General features: G+C 33.4%; 1 protein-coding gene across 1 annotated transcript in view; it reads right to left on the minus strand.

Moving 5' to 3' along the window:
• Positions 1-6,811: 6,811 nt before the first annotated feature.
• LOC146539751 (neuropeptide SIFamide receptor-like) overlaps positions 6,812-17,728 on the minus strand; it is a 115,914-nt gene continuing 104,997 nt past the window's right edge. The window contains exon 3 of the mRNA XM_085207583.1: positions 6,812-13,165. Coding sequence (XP_085063709.1) covers positions 12,397-13,165 — 769 coding nt within the window. The 3' untranslated portion in view covers positions 6,812-12,396. The remainder of the gene's footprint in view (positions 13,166-17,728) is intronic.

Here is a 17,728-nt window from a genome sequence, read left to right on the forward strand (position 1 = left end):
TTTGACGTGCGATGCTTTCTAATAGTTTAGTTACATATAAATATTAAGTAAAATATCCCGTATACATCTGAATAAGCACAATCTTAGCTTAAAAGTTGAAAACGAAGTGTTTTAAAACTATAACATCAACGAAATCTTGTCTAATTGCATTGATGTCGGTGTAAAGAAGCCGAAACCAAATTAATTATTAAATACGACCTTTTCAGTTTTCTTGTTAGATTTATAAATTTTACAGAAGTGATGTCAGCCATTGAAGTGTGTTTCGCAATGTAGGCCAGGTAAGGCGAACGCGACCTATTTCCGCTAGCAAACCGATTTCACCTCGCGCGTCGCAGGACAGATGCAAGGAAATATCTGTGTCGATAGTCACTACATTTTGATGTCATAACCAGTAATGTTTTGATTTTTATCTGCGGCGTTGAGTTCCGTCACTCAGACATGTAATCTTTCGAATTGGGGGCGGAAAGTGGGATGAGCGACTACCCTTACATGAAATAACATCATGAATTAAAAAAAAATTGAGCGATTATTATGCATGAGCCTTACTGGCTAAAAACGAAGTTGTTGCTGCGGATTCCAATTTATCAAGTACTTAACGATATTATCATCATTACAATCTTTTTCAAATCATCTTTTTTCCCGCACACCTATAGCGCGACAGGCAGGGGACACTCAGATACCCGCTTTCTGTGCAATTTTCAATAGATTCCGAGCCCAGTGGCAAAATTCAAAATCGCACTATATTTTGTAACGAGAGCGTGCAAATTAAAATAATTCATTACCTCGACACGGATATTGAACCCATAACCCTCGTATTTTCAGTAAAACGCTGTGTAGGCATCATTCATCTTAATATAAGGGTTCAGAAAATATAACTTTCTTAATCCTATTGAAACCACCATGGCTTAAAGGGATAGTATTATCTCCTGCGTTAAGTTCCGCAAATAAATACACAAAGTCCAAATTTTCAAGAGGCTTATGATATCCAAAAACATATATACAAATCGTGATAAACGTAACATTCGGTCCGTACATTGAATTTAAAACCTATCGACCGCGGTGCAGCGGCCTTGAACCAGATAGTATGTAGGTCACCGTATCAGCGCCGGGAACACCTGAGCCGCCTGAGCGGGCCGGGGCTCTGGTGCTGATTGTGAATTATGATTATTATATGATGGCTATTTTGATATTATGTAAGTAAATAGCTTATGTGTATTGCTCATTGCATATTTGTATGTAACGTTACAGGGTATTGGTGGAACTTTACTTAAGATATTTCGTTCCCCACGCGTCGCCAAGAGTTTAAAGTCTTATTACAAAAGGTACATTTTGAATTAAATTAAAAGAGATGAGATAGCATGTATACACTTATAGTTATAAACACTAATATTGTGAAATTAAAAAAATTATAATAAAATAAAATTTTTAAACTAAAGCCATAATAGTAAAATATGAATACACTTTTCTTTCTGCTTACCTGAAAAGCTTTTTGAAGTACGTACTCAGCGCGGTATTTTAAAATTTCTTACCAGAAATTGGAGATTTTAAGCCGAAATTGTGTTTAAATTTTGTCTATCAATATTTAAAGTTTATTTAAGTGGAAAATTGTAATTTTGGTGTAAAATTTTAATTATGGGGTATTTAATACTCGTCCCTGTCATACCTGAGTTGTTAATTTAAAGTTAATTTTATGTTTGGGGAAACTAGTCCTCTATTTAGAAGAAAATTTTGGAATGGGAAAACAATGTCTTAACACTAGATTCCCAGGTTCCCTCTGCCTACCTGAGGAAGAAAAAGATAAATAAAGCCTTGCTTGCCAGTCTATGTTGACTGGCAAGCAATCTTGATTAAAGTAGATCAAATCATAAGATCGAAAATTCTTAACACTAAAATGAAAATATTTACTCAATTAGGATATTAAGAACTTTCGAAACGTCAAGTTACCTGAAAATATCAGTAGTGTAAAGTTCTTCAGGAAGCTACCACCAGCTCGAAGCCAGCTTCCCCTGCCTCCCGTGCTATGAGGAAAAAATCGTGAAGCTGCTCATTATTACCATAAATTAGTATACATATGCACAGTACAGCAGAGTGCAACAGGAGTGTAACCTTGAACTAACTATATTGGGTCAGCTGGCCACGGCCTCTAGAACCTCGCCCGGACAAACGATTTATTATATCATTTATATTTACTCGTATGTAAAATACATAATATTATACTTATTCAAACCGTCTTTAACGACACAATCTCTGACCGTTAAAGAGATGGCTGTGGATTCAAATTCCATGTTTTTTAGCTACACAGGGTAGGCAGGGGGAACCTAGTGTTACACTTGACACTCGGTTCTCCACTTTTCTCCACATTACAAACCCAATCTGATAATTAAATTAAATATTTACTTTGTCTGTTACACAAAGCCTGGCGTTGAACTCCGATATCCAGCATACAAAGACCTCAACGATAGACGAAAAATGGAGAAGAAAGAGACTAATCCACTTTCAAATATCAAAATAATAATATATTTAGAGGTTTCAGTAAGGCGACTGTGTACGCGACTGTTGTGAATACGATTTCCACTTTAGGGAACGAATTATTTTCATTTCCTACCCTGATAGCGAGATAAAGCGTGCCATTAAATCTGCTACTCAACTTGCATTATCTCGAAAATTTAAAGAACGGAGTGTCTTTACACTAGGCTCCACCTGCCTCCTTTGCTACACGCGGAATACAACGCGAAGCTAAAACAAGAAATATTTACCTTAATTTGTAAGTATTTAAATAATATTTTATCAGTTGGCAGAGTGCAACAGGAATATCCTTGAACTATCTATATTGGGTCACAACTGGTCACGGCCAGACGCAAGCAGGCCCGTTACACATTATGTAGTTATGCTCATATAAATATATTTGTATATTTGTTTGGGGCTGTCTAACTGCAAACACGACGATTGTGGGTTCGATTTCCATGCGCAAGGATGAATTAGTCTTCGAATGAGTCTTCACTCTTGTAAGAAGACAATGCGCTTCTGATTTCCGTCATTTAATAGGTAATTTCTCCATAATTGAGTGATGCTTGAGTAATGGTATCTAATCTGCTTTATGCAAGATACAGCGTGGACCCAAAAAAATATCGTAAACTAAATGACAAGTAGTCATCTATAAGAAATTTGGAAATAAAACCAAAATACCATTTAAAACAGGCTGTCTAAACTATGCTGAACTCCTGTGGGCCTTGCACTAGTGACCCAAAATATTTGAAGGACGATGCAAGCGAGCTCGATATTTCCTTTTATAGATCTGAATTATTTTTTAAATATTTATATGCATATCTATCTCTGAGGTAAAAATAACTTATTAATTTTATTAGCTTCAGGCTGTATCCCGCACATAGCAGAATAGGAAACCTGGAAACCTAGTGTTAAAACACTCCATTTCCATTAAGACACTTCCTTTCCCCATTTTTCAAAGATTTACATTCCCCATTTTCTAACGCCTTGTATTTATGTAGTCACCTCTTCTCCCTATTTTCTACCGACTTCTTACATTGCTTATTGAGTAGCAGAATTGAATGACGTGCTTTACTTTTTTAAATATAGACTAGACACTAGTCTAGTTGGACTAGTACACTATACAAGATTGTGTACCTATAGTCAAAAAACAAAAAAAATCGCTAAAATATATACTTAAGCCAAATTGACATATTTTATTCATTCTTAGCGCCTTTTTACAGAAGACCACCTCAAAAGAAGTGAAATATTCTTTTTTCCCCTAATTTACACAAAATATTGCTTGAAACTGAAAATATAAGTAGATGTGATTGGAGGGAGCAATTGGCTAAGTGGCCCCGAGGCGATGACCGCACATTCCGCAAACGTACCTTCGTCAAAGTAATTGACGTGCTTAAAAATAGATTTTTTATTTCTTTTGTGCCTTTAAAATTCTTGGTATAGTTGGTGTGTCACTGCAGCGGTGGTTGTGGGTTTGATTCTTACTCGATAAAATGTTTATAGTCAAAATATATTTTTGTATTCCGATTTGGTAAGATGTAAGAGTTTTTAAAAATCGATTATCTTTAACTCAGTAATTAGTTTCCTAACATAAAATTTGTAGGGTACTCTTCTATTCATTAGATATATATACATACTAACGATTCCAACGCGGCTTCACCTGCTTAAATTTATTGAAATATCATCACCAAATTATATAAAATCTTTATGTAAAATGTAGCTTATAATATATCATCATCTTTTTTTTTTTTTTCACAGGGGAAATCTTCAAAAGATATCCAATCCTTGGGGAGGACCAGATTATGTAGGATTTTTTACCCACTAAAACCCCTGCGGTTGCCGACTTCGACACTACGGGAGGACCCGGGAAATTGGTAGAACCGCGTCCGTAGCCCTCCTCAGATGACGCGCTCCTCTACGGAGCTCTCTTATATTTTAAAATAAAATTCACTAATAGACCAGAAAAGGGGTGCGCAGATCCCCCACACTGCACACCAATGGTCTAATCTAATTCATTGAGGACCAAGGGGACCAGAACGAATGGCCCTCTCCCGTTCTCGTCCAGCAGCCTCCTTCCGAGACATGACCGTCTCACAGAAGGTGACTACGGCTGTCCACGCTGATTCCCTGCGCAACATTTTTCTTATAAGCACAGGAAGGGAAAGATTACGTCCAACTTCCTGCACTAAAGCCCGCCTTTCCGTGTCCCACGTGGTACACGATTCGAGGGTATGTTGGGCAGTATCAGAATCTCTGTCGTAGTGAAGACAAATCGGAGATGTCTGACGTCCGATCTTAAACAAATAATCACCAAAGCAACCGTGCCCGGTGATTATCTGTGTAAGACGGTACGTAACTCGACGTTTGCGTCTCATCCAAGCCTCGAAGGAAGGAAGTATCGCTTGAACGACACGCTTGCGAGCATAGCGCTCTTCGCATAGCCGTGTACGCCACGTCTGGAATGCAACGTCGCTTTCCCGTCGTCTGATATCAAATGTGCTCAGGGGTGAACATCCAGCTGTCTCTTGAATCCGACTGTATATTCTTGCATTCATAGATGCCAGAATATCTAAAAACGGAACGGACGGCGGAAAACTTGCCAGTAAGGTAGCTGCCTCATAGGATATCGTACGGTAACCACGTACTATTCTGATAGCCACTCTGCGCTGTAGACTATAAATTTTAGTTCTACAGCGCCGAATTGACAGTCTGTGGGACCAGACAGGGGCACCATAAAGGATCATTGATCGAACAACACCAGCATAAAGCAAACGAACTTCCTCTGTCGGTCCTCCAAGATTAGGTAGTAGACTGTGCAGAGCACCCACTACTTTGTCTAATCGAGGTATAAGGTATAAGTATTTCATATGCCGACCGAAGTGAACCTGATGATCACCTACACGAACATATGTGTCAGGTGGATCCCTACTTCTCGGCAGCTTGTGAAACCATAATGCTTCAGTCTTGTGAGCCGCTATGCGCAATCCCAAGTCATATATTTTTGTGACGATCATTTCAACACCGATCTCTGCAAGCCTTTTAGTATCCTTAAAAGTAGGCCCAGTTGCCAACACCAACGTGTCATCTGCGTAACAAATAACTTCGACATCCCTAGGAAGTACTACACGTAAAACAGCGTCGTAGGCAAGGTTCCATAAAAGTGGCCCTAGGACAGATCCTTGCGGGATCCCGCAAAACATTCTTCTATGGATTCTGTAACCGTTTTGATTCGTGTATGAAATGTATCTATCTCGCAAATAATTCCCAATAATCGCCCGCAGATACACGGGCATCTGATGGTAATTTAGTGACTCGCTAATCGTATCCCAAGGGATAGAATTAAAAGCATTGACAATATCCAAGCTTACCGCAAGAGATATTCTACCCTGGGATGTAGCTTCCATTGTAAGATAGCGGACACGCAGAATAGCCTCCATAGTTGAGCGCCCCTGTCGAAAACCAAACTGATTATCCGTCCGACCGTCGCATGAAAGATGTTCGTTGAGACGATTGGCAATAATCCGCTCAAAGAGCTTACCAACCTCGTCTAGTAAGCATATGGGGCGATACGAAGAGGGTGCACCCTGGTTACTAGATTTCTTCTTAAGAAGCACCAAATTTGCCTCTTTCCAGGCCCTAGGAAATGTAGCAGAACGAAGACAACTGTTAAATAGTGTTCTCAGCCTGCTTCCAAGGGCGGGTAAGGCCAAAACCCAAGCTCTGCCGGGTATACCATCAGGACCTGGTGTAGTACTACGAGCACTGAGACGGCGTACAACTTGCTCCATTTCCAGGTCAGTTACGCACAACTCGTCTCGTTGTCTCTTCTGGGGTGACTCGCTGACGTCCTGGTGTACTGACGCCTAGTACGTATATCATCATCTTTTCTTAAGGTTCCATTATAATGCCTTCAGTAGTTCTTACGTGAAAGTAGAACAAACATCTGTTCTCTCTAATTTTCACATTTATAATATTAGTAGACCATATCGAGGCCGTCGTGGAGCAGCAAGACAGCATCTGACTGAAAAAGCGAAGCTTGTAGGATCTATTCACACTCAAGGGAATTATTTTCATTTTTTAGCTCTTGTAACAAGAAAAAACGTGGCGTTTAGGTGGTATAGCAGCGTCAAGGTCCGCCACGTATATATTTAAATACGAAATATATATATAAAGATATGTTTATATATATATTTTTTTTCGATTATATTTTTATCTGTATTTGCTATATAAAGCTACAATCTATTTTCTATATGTTAGCCAACACATCTATTAAACTATTTTAAAGGTATTAAATAAAACCACAGTATCAAATTTTACATATAATTTATTCAATTCAAATAGTAGATATATATATAATATAATCTCGTATTAGCATCATGGCTATAAGCGATTACAGTATGAAAGTTTATTTCTTTGTGTCTATTCCACGTGGTGCCTTAAAAATAAATTCGTCCCTCAAAACAATTTGTTGTAGTTTGCTATTGTTAATTATATATAATAATCGTAATTTAAAATATTATTATGTTCAATAAAAAATAACTTATGGGTTGATTATATAATAATTGAGTAATTTTATATTTTTCAAACAATAAACTGTTTTTATTTTGGGTTCAAATTCAACTCAGAGTATTACTCATAAGACAGATTTTTTTGGTATATTTTAGATAATATCCGAGTTTTATTTTTCGCTATATTATATGTGAAAATTGTGAGCCCATCGTGACGCAGTGGCACAGCCTAGTGGCATAGTAGTCTGTAAGCGCGACGGTTGTGGGTTCAGTCTTTACTTGGGAAATTAATTTATTTAAATTAAATCTGGTACACCAAACGTAGCGCTGAGTTTCACCAATCAACACTGAATGTTTCGAAAATTGGGCAGAAAATGGGTAACGAAGTGTTTTAGCACTACATTCCCTCTGCCGACCCTGCTTTGCAGGAAAAGACTGAAGCTTACAAAAAGGTGGAAAAACAACAAATATTTGTAAATTACTATACAAAAATTGCATTGTAGGTGTTCGTTGCTTTATTTATTATTATAAAATAACGATATGATATTGACACGAAATATTAGTATGAAATAATGTTATATTATCATTACATGTATATTTAAATTAATATTATTCATTGTATCATATATATTACATTATATTACTGTTTAAAAATGTATTTATGTTTGTGCATCACGTTTAAATAGTTGTACTTTTCACATTTTTATTTATACAAATAAAAATGAAAGTTGGTTGATTGAAAATAAATATAATAAAAATATCATCGACCGTTGAGGCCGTCATGGCATAGGAGTTGTAAACGTGGCGGTTCTAGGTTTGATTCCCACTTGAGGGAATGAACATTTTTGTTTTATGTAGTCTCCAGTAACATGAAAACTCTAGTAACATGAAAAGTCGCCTCAAAACTGGGGGTAAGTGTAAAAAGAACATTCCTCGAGTGTTAAGACAACTTAAAGGCTCGGCTACCTATGCAACGTGAAGGCATAGAAAGTTGTAGTTAGTATTTATATACTAATAAAGTATGCAAATAAAAAGATAGACTTATATTTAGATTTTTAAATAAAAAATTATAAAGCATTTTCAGAGTTTCTGCTTTAAAAAAAACAACTAAGTAATGTAATAAACATTTCTGTAACTCAATATTAAAACCATGTAAAATTACTAGTTGAAATTTAATAAACTAATAATAATATAAGAATTAAAAATGGCAATAAATTTTAATTTTCAAGACTTGCTAATCAAATTGTTAATGTGAAACTATGATATTGCCCATCAATTACTTTCAGGAGAAATATAAATATATGAGGATAAGGTCCAAAAATATTTAATATTTGGTATTTTTAGAAGTTTTTGAAAATATAACAGTTGATACCGATTATATAAATAAAAAAATATCATGATAAGTATAAATAAAACGCTTAGATATACTACCTCCTACCGGTTATTATATCTTATTTACTTATAAAAAACAGAACCAAATGTGCTATTGATTAAAATTCAGTTTATATATAATGTTTCAGTATGATTTTTTCTGGTTTTTATGTATTTTTTTATAGAAAACAACCTCGTACAAAAGAGAAAAATCGAGGGCGCTATCCGATTGATATGTAGAAAAGTGTGAAGACAGTAGTTTTGAATATGTTTACATTGCTTATGGTTTTCGACAGTCTGTAAATATTTTTTCATAGTGAAATAGTTTATTTAAAGAACTGACTCTATTATGTGATTTTAATGTTGACGTTTGCCCAAAATAGATAGTCTATATTTTCTTCCAAATCTATATAAGTGTAATAAAGTCTTTGTTTACTGAGCGACTGAGTAACAACGCACATACGTAACTACTGGCCTAAGAAAGTTTAAATTTGGCATGAAGGCAGGTTAATGAAAACGGGATACGGAAATTTTAGGTTCAAACAAAGTTGTGGACGACAACTAGTGCCTAAATATTGTCAAAAAAAGTATTTCTGTATAAATTGAAGTAAAAAAAGATAACAAGTTTATAAAAATATCACACAATAGAGTCAATTCCACTATTCTATAAAGCATAATAAAGTATTCATTAAAAATATCTAAATCAACTAACATTGCTCGAAACGACAGTCCTACTTTCAATTATTTTCCATATTATACATTTTACAAGTCTATAATTTACACTAAAAGCACTGATTATCGTCTAATTGTACATAAATGTATCAATTATACATTGATATTTCAACTTTATAATAACGAAAATAATATATATGCCCTATATAACTATTAAGTTGATTTAAATTTTAATTTTAAACACTATACTATACATAATATATTTAAAAAATCTTTGACTTAATGACATTTAAAAAAACTATGTTAACTGTATTGGGTAATAAGGATCTGCATAATTTTGTTCAATGAAATTATATACATACATTAATAATATATAGATTTTTTTTAAGTTAATAAAACTAATTTTAAAATATTATTAAATGTAAAAAAATGATTTTAGATATAAAACTACAAAAAAAAAATTGTCATCCTGAAGATCTTGAACTAAAGCCAAAATTTTACTTTTAAAAGCCGGTTAAATTTAAAAGTGGCTTTTGACATAGTAATCAGAATAATAATAAAATAAGTTATTTTATTTATATTTTTGTTTTCCATTCACACTCGGAGAAATGAATTATTTTCATTTCCCCGTTATATACAGCGTGGAACTAAAAAAAATATTATTAAACATAAAAAACCTAAAGAACTTGACAGATTTTCTTCTTGTCATAAAAAGTATAACAAACAACAGTAAAATCTAATGAGTAATATAAATCACCAAAACGTAAACTTCTTTCAGGATGACAATAATAAAATACAAAAAAATATATATCAGTATTGTACGAAACTTTTCCTTCCAATGAAATATACAAATAGGTTTTACTTATGATTTTGTTTGTTATAAGAATACTTTTTGAGATACTTTTCTATACATATTATAATATATAGTTCGACGGAAAGTGGGTAACGAAAGTATCTTAATGGAAACAGAGTGTCTTAACACTAGGTCCCGGGGTTGTTCCGCCTACACTGCTAAGTGCGGGATACAGCGTGAAGCTATATACTATATGTACTGTAAACGAGTTTATTATTATACCTTACAATCTAACACCAAACACAGCAAATAAAAACGGGCATATACAGTACAGACGCTACTAAAACAATAAAAACTTTAAACATTTATCTATAATACATTATATTTTATTATATTTATAATTATTTACAAAAAGTGATTTCTATGAGTGATTATTTTCTTTGTATAAATATAGAATTTCATTCTCTTATAAAAAACAATATTAAAATTCATCACGTAAAATATGAAACTATAAACTTTGTTTCTTTATAGACCATCAAGTTGTACTTTCCTTTGTCGTTCTTAGCTAAAAAAAATTAACAAAAAGGGGGGAACAGAAGTGTTAACACTAAGGTTCCCTCTGCCTACCCTACTATCTGCGGGTTATAACGTGAAGCTAAAAAAAAAGTGCATTAGATAAGCTGTACATGTATAAAAATATGTAAAGTCTCTATCACGACGTTTCTTTTTATTCCTTTAGAAGGATCAATGTTCACGTCAGTCTTGCAAGCTTCGACTAAGTCTGATATAAATACAACATTCAATGAAATTCTGAAAAAGCTCATATTTATCTCTAAAGTTTATATATTCTACGAGAAATTTAAATGAAAATTTTGAAAATTAAACAAAAAAATACCTTTCCGTCTACATTCCACATTCCTAGTAGAAAAATACAATCTTTTTTTATTGAATTTTTTTACATTTTTTTTATAAAAAAATTCTTTATACGTGCTTCAATTGTGTACTATAGATCGATTATTATAATATCATTACTAACAAACGGTTATATGGAAAAATATGTAAACAGACATTGTTTTTTTTATTTAAATATATCATATTTTTATTTATTATTTGCTTATTTTATATTACCATATATGTAGTACTAAAAATTTATTTATTATTATTAATAACATTTTGTGCATCGAAGCGGCATTCAATCTACCCGTCTTCGGGCGACAATATCAAAGAGTGAGTAAAAATAAAAAAACACCTTTAAGCTATTATAAAACAACTATTGCCCTATCATATTACAAAAATATATTCTTAATATTTTTTATTTTCTAATATTTGGAAAAGTTTCATTAAAATCGGAACAGCAAAATTCATTTATATTTCAGGAATTAAGTATATATTTTTTACTCTTACACACTCTTTGATAACACTAACAATTTCCTTATTTTTATAATATTATTACCCTATTATGTTATTAGCTTTTACATCCTAAACTTTTAACTTTTGACAACTTTTCCGAATAAAAGTTTACTATAATAAGCATTTAATGGTATAAGCAGAGTTTACTCTAATCGAAATGGTCCTATTGCGGTAACTGACGTTCCCTTATATAATATTCATAAATTATTTATTACATATATTATAATATTTTTCAAATAAATACTAAAATAAATAAAAATAATAATAAATAATAAAAAAAGTGCTATCTGATAAACATATTTCTTAAATTAAGTATTTATATGTATAATTAATTAAAATTCTTAATAAATAAAAAAAATACGCAGAAATATTTATAAAAATGGTCACCTGAACATAACAAACATCAGATAGTACCTAAAAGTTTAATACAGTTTTCATATAAACATAGAAATATAATATATATTGTCAAGTTATATATATAATATTAATAACGCTAAGTTAACGTTAACATTTACAACATCACCTATTTACGAAATTGTGCTTTAGATGATTATAACATTATTATTGTGAGTATAAAACGATGAAGCCTATAATATATACAATTTTTTCTTTATAAATTTTGTACTGAATTTTTATAAAAGTACTTAAATACTACTACTGTTTTTTAACGAAATTGAGTTAGGTTTTATAAAAACCTAACACTAGACAAAAATCACGTTTGAATATAGTTTATGTATTACAAATTGTTGCTATGGGAAAATTATGGGCAAACACATACAGAAATTTAATTATTTCCAACATTTAAACACAGAAATCGTCTAGATGAAAAATCTACAGATATTTTGAAAACTACATCCTTATTTCCGAAGTCGTACAAATGTCAAATCATTATATAGTTTGTGCGCTATCGCTCAATAGTTATTATTATTTTTATTACAATCTAAACGCGTATAAAAGTTATATTAAAATTATACACAAACAACAACGATTACATTATTATTGAACAGTCACAGAACTTGCACGGAACGACATCAAACTGTTGAAAGTAAAACGAGCCTTCCCCTCCTTACGATACGCCCAAGTGAGACCTGACGGCCTCAAGAATTTACCTCCAGATTTATTGTCAGTTCTGTTAGTTTAAACTCCAGTGTGATTGAAAATGAATGAAACCGCATTTTTATCAACCGGCGGCGACCGACGAGTGATCGACGCGTGGTTATTGTTATTGTAATGCCACGACTTCCTGGTAGAAGTACTTGACGATTGTAAGGCAATTGTTTCGTAGTAACGTAGTCGTCCACAGCATTTCCTGCTTTTGATGATAGCAACGAAACCCTTCCTGTACTTTTTGTTGAAGAAAGCATATAAGATAGGGTTTATGCAAGAGTTGGATGCACCCAGCCACTGAGCTAGAGGCGTCACGACAGGAAACATCTCCTCTTCCCACTTTTGTATTGGTCCACCTAACTTTATCCTTGCGAAGATCAAGTAAAGTGGGAACCACGATAAGACAAACAGAATTACGACGGCTACCAGCATTTTCACAACCTTCACTTTGGATTTCTGCTGCATCCTCTCCATTTGGGCATCCTGAGTGTCAGTTGGAATGGACCTTCTCCAAACTTTAATCCAAATTAGGATGTAGCACATAGTTATCAGAACCATTGGTAAGATATAACAAAAAATAAGGTTACCAATGACGAAATACAAAACCTCGCTGATTGGATTCGGCCAGACGTCCAGGCACAGGCGGACGTGTGGGTTATCATCGAAAACGACCACTAAATCGAAGAAAAATACCCACGGACTAGCCACGACGATAGCAAAGATCCAAATGAAGACTATCATCATTCTGGCACGACGCTTTGTAATCTGGCACTTCAGTGGCCACCAGATGGCCAGGAATCTGTAACAAAGAAAATAGGATTATGAAATTATTGTAATTAGAGCAAATTTTTAAGGGGATTATAAAACAATTTTTAGTAAATATTTATGTTTTCAAAAGCTAGGGTTGAATTTTGTTTGTTTATTTACTTCCTTCGGGCGGACCACTTGTTTATCTGAAGCCCTAGTTTGGAATTCAAAATTATATTAAGGTCAAATTAACTTTACCGTTTACATTGGGAAACTTTGTTGATCGACGATGATATGAACACACAAATATCATGTACCCCTTACGTTATATAAATATGATTTAATTATATCAACAGCCCTAACATATTACCATTCAATTATATAATGTTCGAGTCGCTTTATTAGTTAGACGTAATCTTGACATTCTGATACAAAACTTCGATTATTATCTTTTTCTCCATGTTGATAAAAAGTCTCTGTATATTTTCGGCGCTGGATGATGAATCATGAACGTGGTGGCGCAGCGACGTAAAAACAAAAACAAATGATATATATTTTTAATTCCCACCAAACTGCAGCTGCAAGGTAGATTAAGGCAGTAAATTTCCTGAATCGAGCCACGATATTGCTTAGAAGACGTGAAGGTACTCGAGTGCACCGATTTATACGGTCTGGAAGGTTAATTGGTTAAGAAAAAAGTAAAAATGATAGGGATGCAAATAAGGGGTAGACGGTGTTTACTATGCTTTTTAAGAATTTTATCTTTTATTGCTTTTTTCTACTAAAAGGAGCGAATTATTTATACATCCTTACGGATTTTATACTTATTTTTGAACATTTTAATGTGTGATGGTTGTGTACATATGATCACCAGTACACCACCAGTACAGTTTATCAACTTTTAGAACCATTCACCTGAGTGGAGATTGAACCTAACATTTTCGCGCTTATACTCAAATGCTGTCCCACGACGCCACGACGACCTCTAGAATATAAAATATTTATTTGTATACTTTATATAAACTGTCAACTTATTGATAGATAAGTTCCCTTCAACCCTTTTTGTAATATGATACGATTTATAAAAGGTTGACTCTTGGCTTATAATAAGAGGTAAGGTCTGAGTATACGTGTATATAATAAAAATCCGCAGTGTATTCTAGATTTGCCACTTCCAAAATTTAAAATATCAGTAAAAAAAATTCTAACAAGTAAAGATTATTACACTGTTCAAGAATATTTAGAGGATAAACATGTATGGAATTAATGTCTATTGAACGTAATGCAGGATAGCTGCCAGCTAATGTAATAGATTGTACCATTGATTTTGAAAAGAGCAACTATTGAGTTTCTTGCCGGCTCTTCTCAGCAGAACTGCCTTCCGAACCGGTGGTAGCTTTTTGTTCATATGTTCATTCGATGATTCAAAAGTGCTTATAATAATTGCCTATTTCAATAAAGAATATTTTGAATTTGAATTTGAATGAATATAAAATGCTATAGACAAAGCAGTTAGTGAATGTTGCTAGGTTGAAACTCGTGGCTTCAATTCTATTTAAGCCAATTTTTTTGTGATTAATTTAAATAATTCAAATCATTTGTCGCAACGATTTAGCATCTGTCTGTATATAAGATGATTGTGGGTCATCGATTCCCCCTCTGGTAATAAGACAAAGACGAGAACGTGACGTTGAGTTCGGGCATGCAATACGCAATGTCTGAAAAATTGTGTGTTGAGTTGTGTTGTGTTGAGTGTTTTGACACTAGGTTCCCCTCATACATAGACATACCACATGATTGCGGGATACAGCATAAAACTAAAGACATATATATATATATATATATATATATATGTATTATCTCAAAAATTATATATATATATATATATAATTTTTGAGATATTACAATTATTGTGCATACCTATATAAAATAAAATTCAAGATAATTATTTCGAATTGCATTAAATGAAGCAGAAATTTTATTAATCTTTCTTTTCTATAGAGCAGTGACGATTATTCGATAGTATCAATGACTACTGACCGTACATGAGATATGAATATTATATAAATACTTGATGCTCTTAATCAAATACTTCGATCTTTGTATAAGGTTAGAGGTATAGTAAGAGCTTTTACTTATTTGTTTTTTTACTTCATTCTGTATCCCGTTCACGGCAGGATAGACAGAGGAAACCTGTGAACCTAGTGTTAAGATATTTTTCACTCTTCCCACTTACCACCAACGCCGCGCTTTGCCTTGACATCACAACGAAGAAATAAAAAAACATTAAATACGGAACAATTGTAATAATATTTTTAAATATTTTATATAAATTAAAAGTATAAATATTTTATACAAATTAAAAGTATTTCTGACATTAAAATAAAAAACATATACCAAGCTCATTGTACAACCATCTTAAGTGTAACATGACCTTGAAACGTCATATAAAATACATATAATCAATTTTTAGTTTTGATTGAAACTAGGCCAATACTAACGCGTGGTCGCTTATCTAATACATGTTCTAATTCAGTAGCTAAAATAATTTTAGCCATTTACTTTCATCTTCACCTTGCAGTTTTAAAACAAACGTAATGATCACTTTTTCTGCTTTTTTTTATAGTTTAGAGATGAATGTAGCAGCAGCATCCGACTGTGAACGCGATGGTTATGAATTCGACCCTCAGTTCAGGCCAATGATTTATTATTATTTATTTATTTGAGCGTTACGCTACATTCCATGAACATAACGATAAGGTAATTCGTACTTCTCGAAGCGTCTGCGTGTTAAGTGATGGAACTGAACGCCGCGCTTTGCCTCGTCGCACAACTCTGATCAATTCTTTATATTCGTTTTTTTTATTTATTACAAATAAACAACAACAAAACATAAATATAGGAAATAATATAATTTTAGATATCCGTAACAAAAATAGCTTTGAAGAGTGAAGCTGACAAGACAAACGACGTACCGGCTCGGGCCTCGGGCCTCCGCCGTCCTCCTGCATTTTATTACCACCTATTGTTTTCTCGTACGTTGACCGATGATTTTTTCGAACTAAATATACGAGTATGTATTAGTTTAAGAGAAAATATTTAAACTAATGTTAAAAGCTGTAGTGTGTTTGGTTGATCGTGCTAATCTAGGGAACTGGTGAGAGAAAAATCATCTGAGCTCGAAAGCTTCTGTTTTACATTTGCACGTAGGTATAGAAAATATATAAAAATAAGTTAATATTTTATCATATATATTTCCGCACTGTGGTAGGAAAGCGAGGCATTGTTTTCCTCTACCTAATGTCTCGAAAATTTAACTTAAAATAGATCACGAGTGTCTTTACAATCAGTTTCTTTCTATCTGCTATGGGGAAAGAAAGTATAAAGCTATACGGACCAAATACGTACCATAGGTACTACAAGGAATAAAATTAAGATAGTGTATATTATAAAACAATATTATAAAAAAAGAGGCCAGGCGTAGCGCAGGAACACAAGCGTCTGTAAACGCGACTGGTTGTGGGTACGATTTCCACTCGAGAAAATAAAATATTAACTCATTTTCAGTCCTCCCTCTAATAAAAGGCAAAGCGCGAGGTTGAGTTCCGTCACTCAAAGCACAATGCCTCCAGAAGTCGGTGGAAAGCGGGCAAAGAAAGGTGTTTATGAGAATGAAGGGTAACTAACTCTAGGTTCCCAGGTTCCTTCTATATACGGGATACAGCGTGGAAATAAAAAAATACAAAATAATAAAAAATGATGAAATATTTGTAAGAATATCTTAATAATTGAAAGTTTGAACAGTTTCGAAGCGACACTCACAATGTCGGTTCGGCTGAAGTCTTTAGTCATTAAGGATTTAGGTTAAACGTGCAATATTTCACTTGACTCGCGAATAAATTACTTTAAAACTGAATAATTTATTTAAATTGCAAGGAAAATATGACGATGGGTTCGCTTTTGGGTTCCACTGGGTACTTTTTATGGAACATCAGAAAAAGTAATTTAATAGTTAAGGCACAGCATTCGATAGTAAAGGCTATGGTTGTGAGTTCAATTCCTACTTGGGTGAATGGAATATTGTCATTTCGACTTTGCATTCTGAAAACAAGCTAAGCGTGGCGTTAAGTTGCGAAAATACTAACACACATACTAACTCGAAAATCTGTCGAAAATGGGGTACGGAGTGTCTTGACACTAGGTTACCTCTGCCTACTGTAAGCGGGATATAGCGTAAGGCTAAAAAAAGAGAAAAATATGCGTTAGGTACCGTTAAGCCCGAGGATTGTGAATTCAACTTAACCTAAAAAGTAAAGCCTAAGGAATAAACAAAATCAACACTTTAGCGACCTTGACATTATAAAATGTATATTTACGTAAGTACTTGTACATAATATGATTACATTTATTGCAAATATAAAAATATAATTATTTTGATATCCGGGAAGTAGTTACGTATCGTAAAAATTTGCACTCATTTCGCATCGTTATATCGAACCTTGGACTACCTTTGAACAAACATCATTAATAATTATAAATTATTTCGCCATTGTCACCTGTCAATAATATTATGAGATACTTTTTTATCTTCCGTGGTGATTTCGTAAGATAATAT

Source organism: Heliconius melpomene, chromosome 3 (assembly GCF_056956725.1).
Source record: "Heliconius melpomene rosina isolate 202511_hmr_F chromosome 3, ASM5695672v1, whole genome shotgun sequence".
NCBI classification, from domain to species: Eukaryota; Metazoa; Arthropoda; class Insecta; order Lepidoptera; family Nymphalidae; genus Heliconius; species Heliconius melpomene.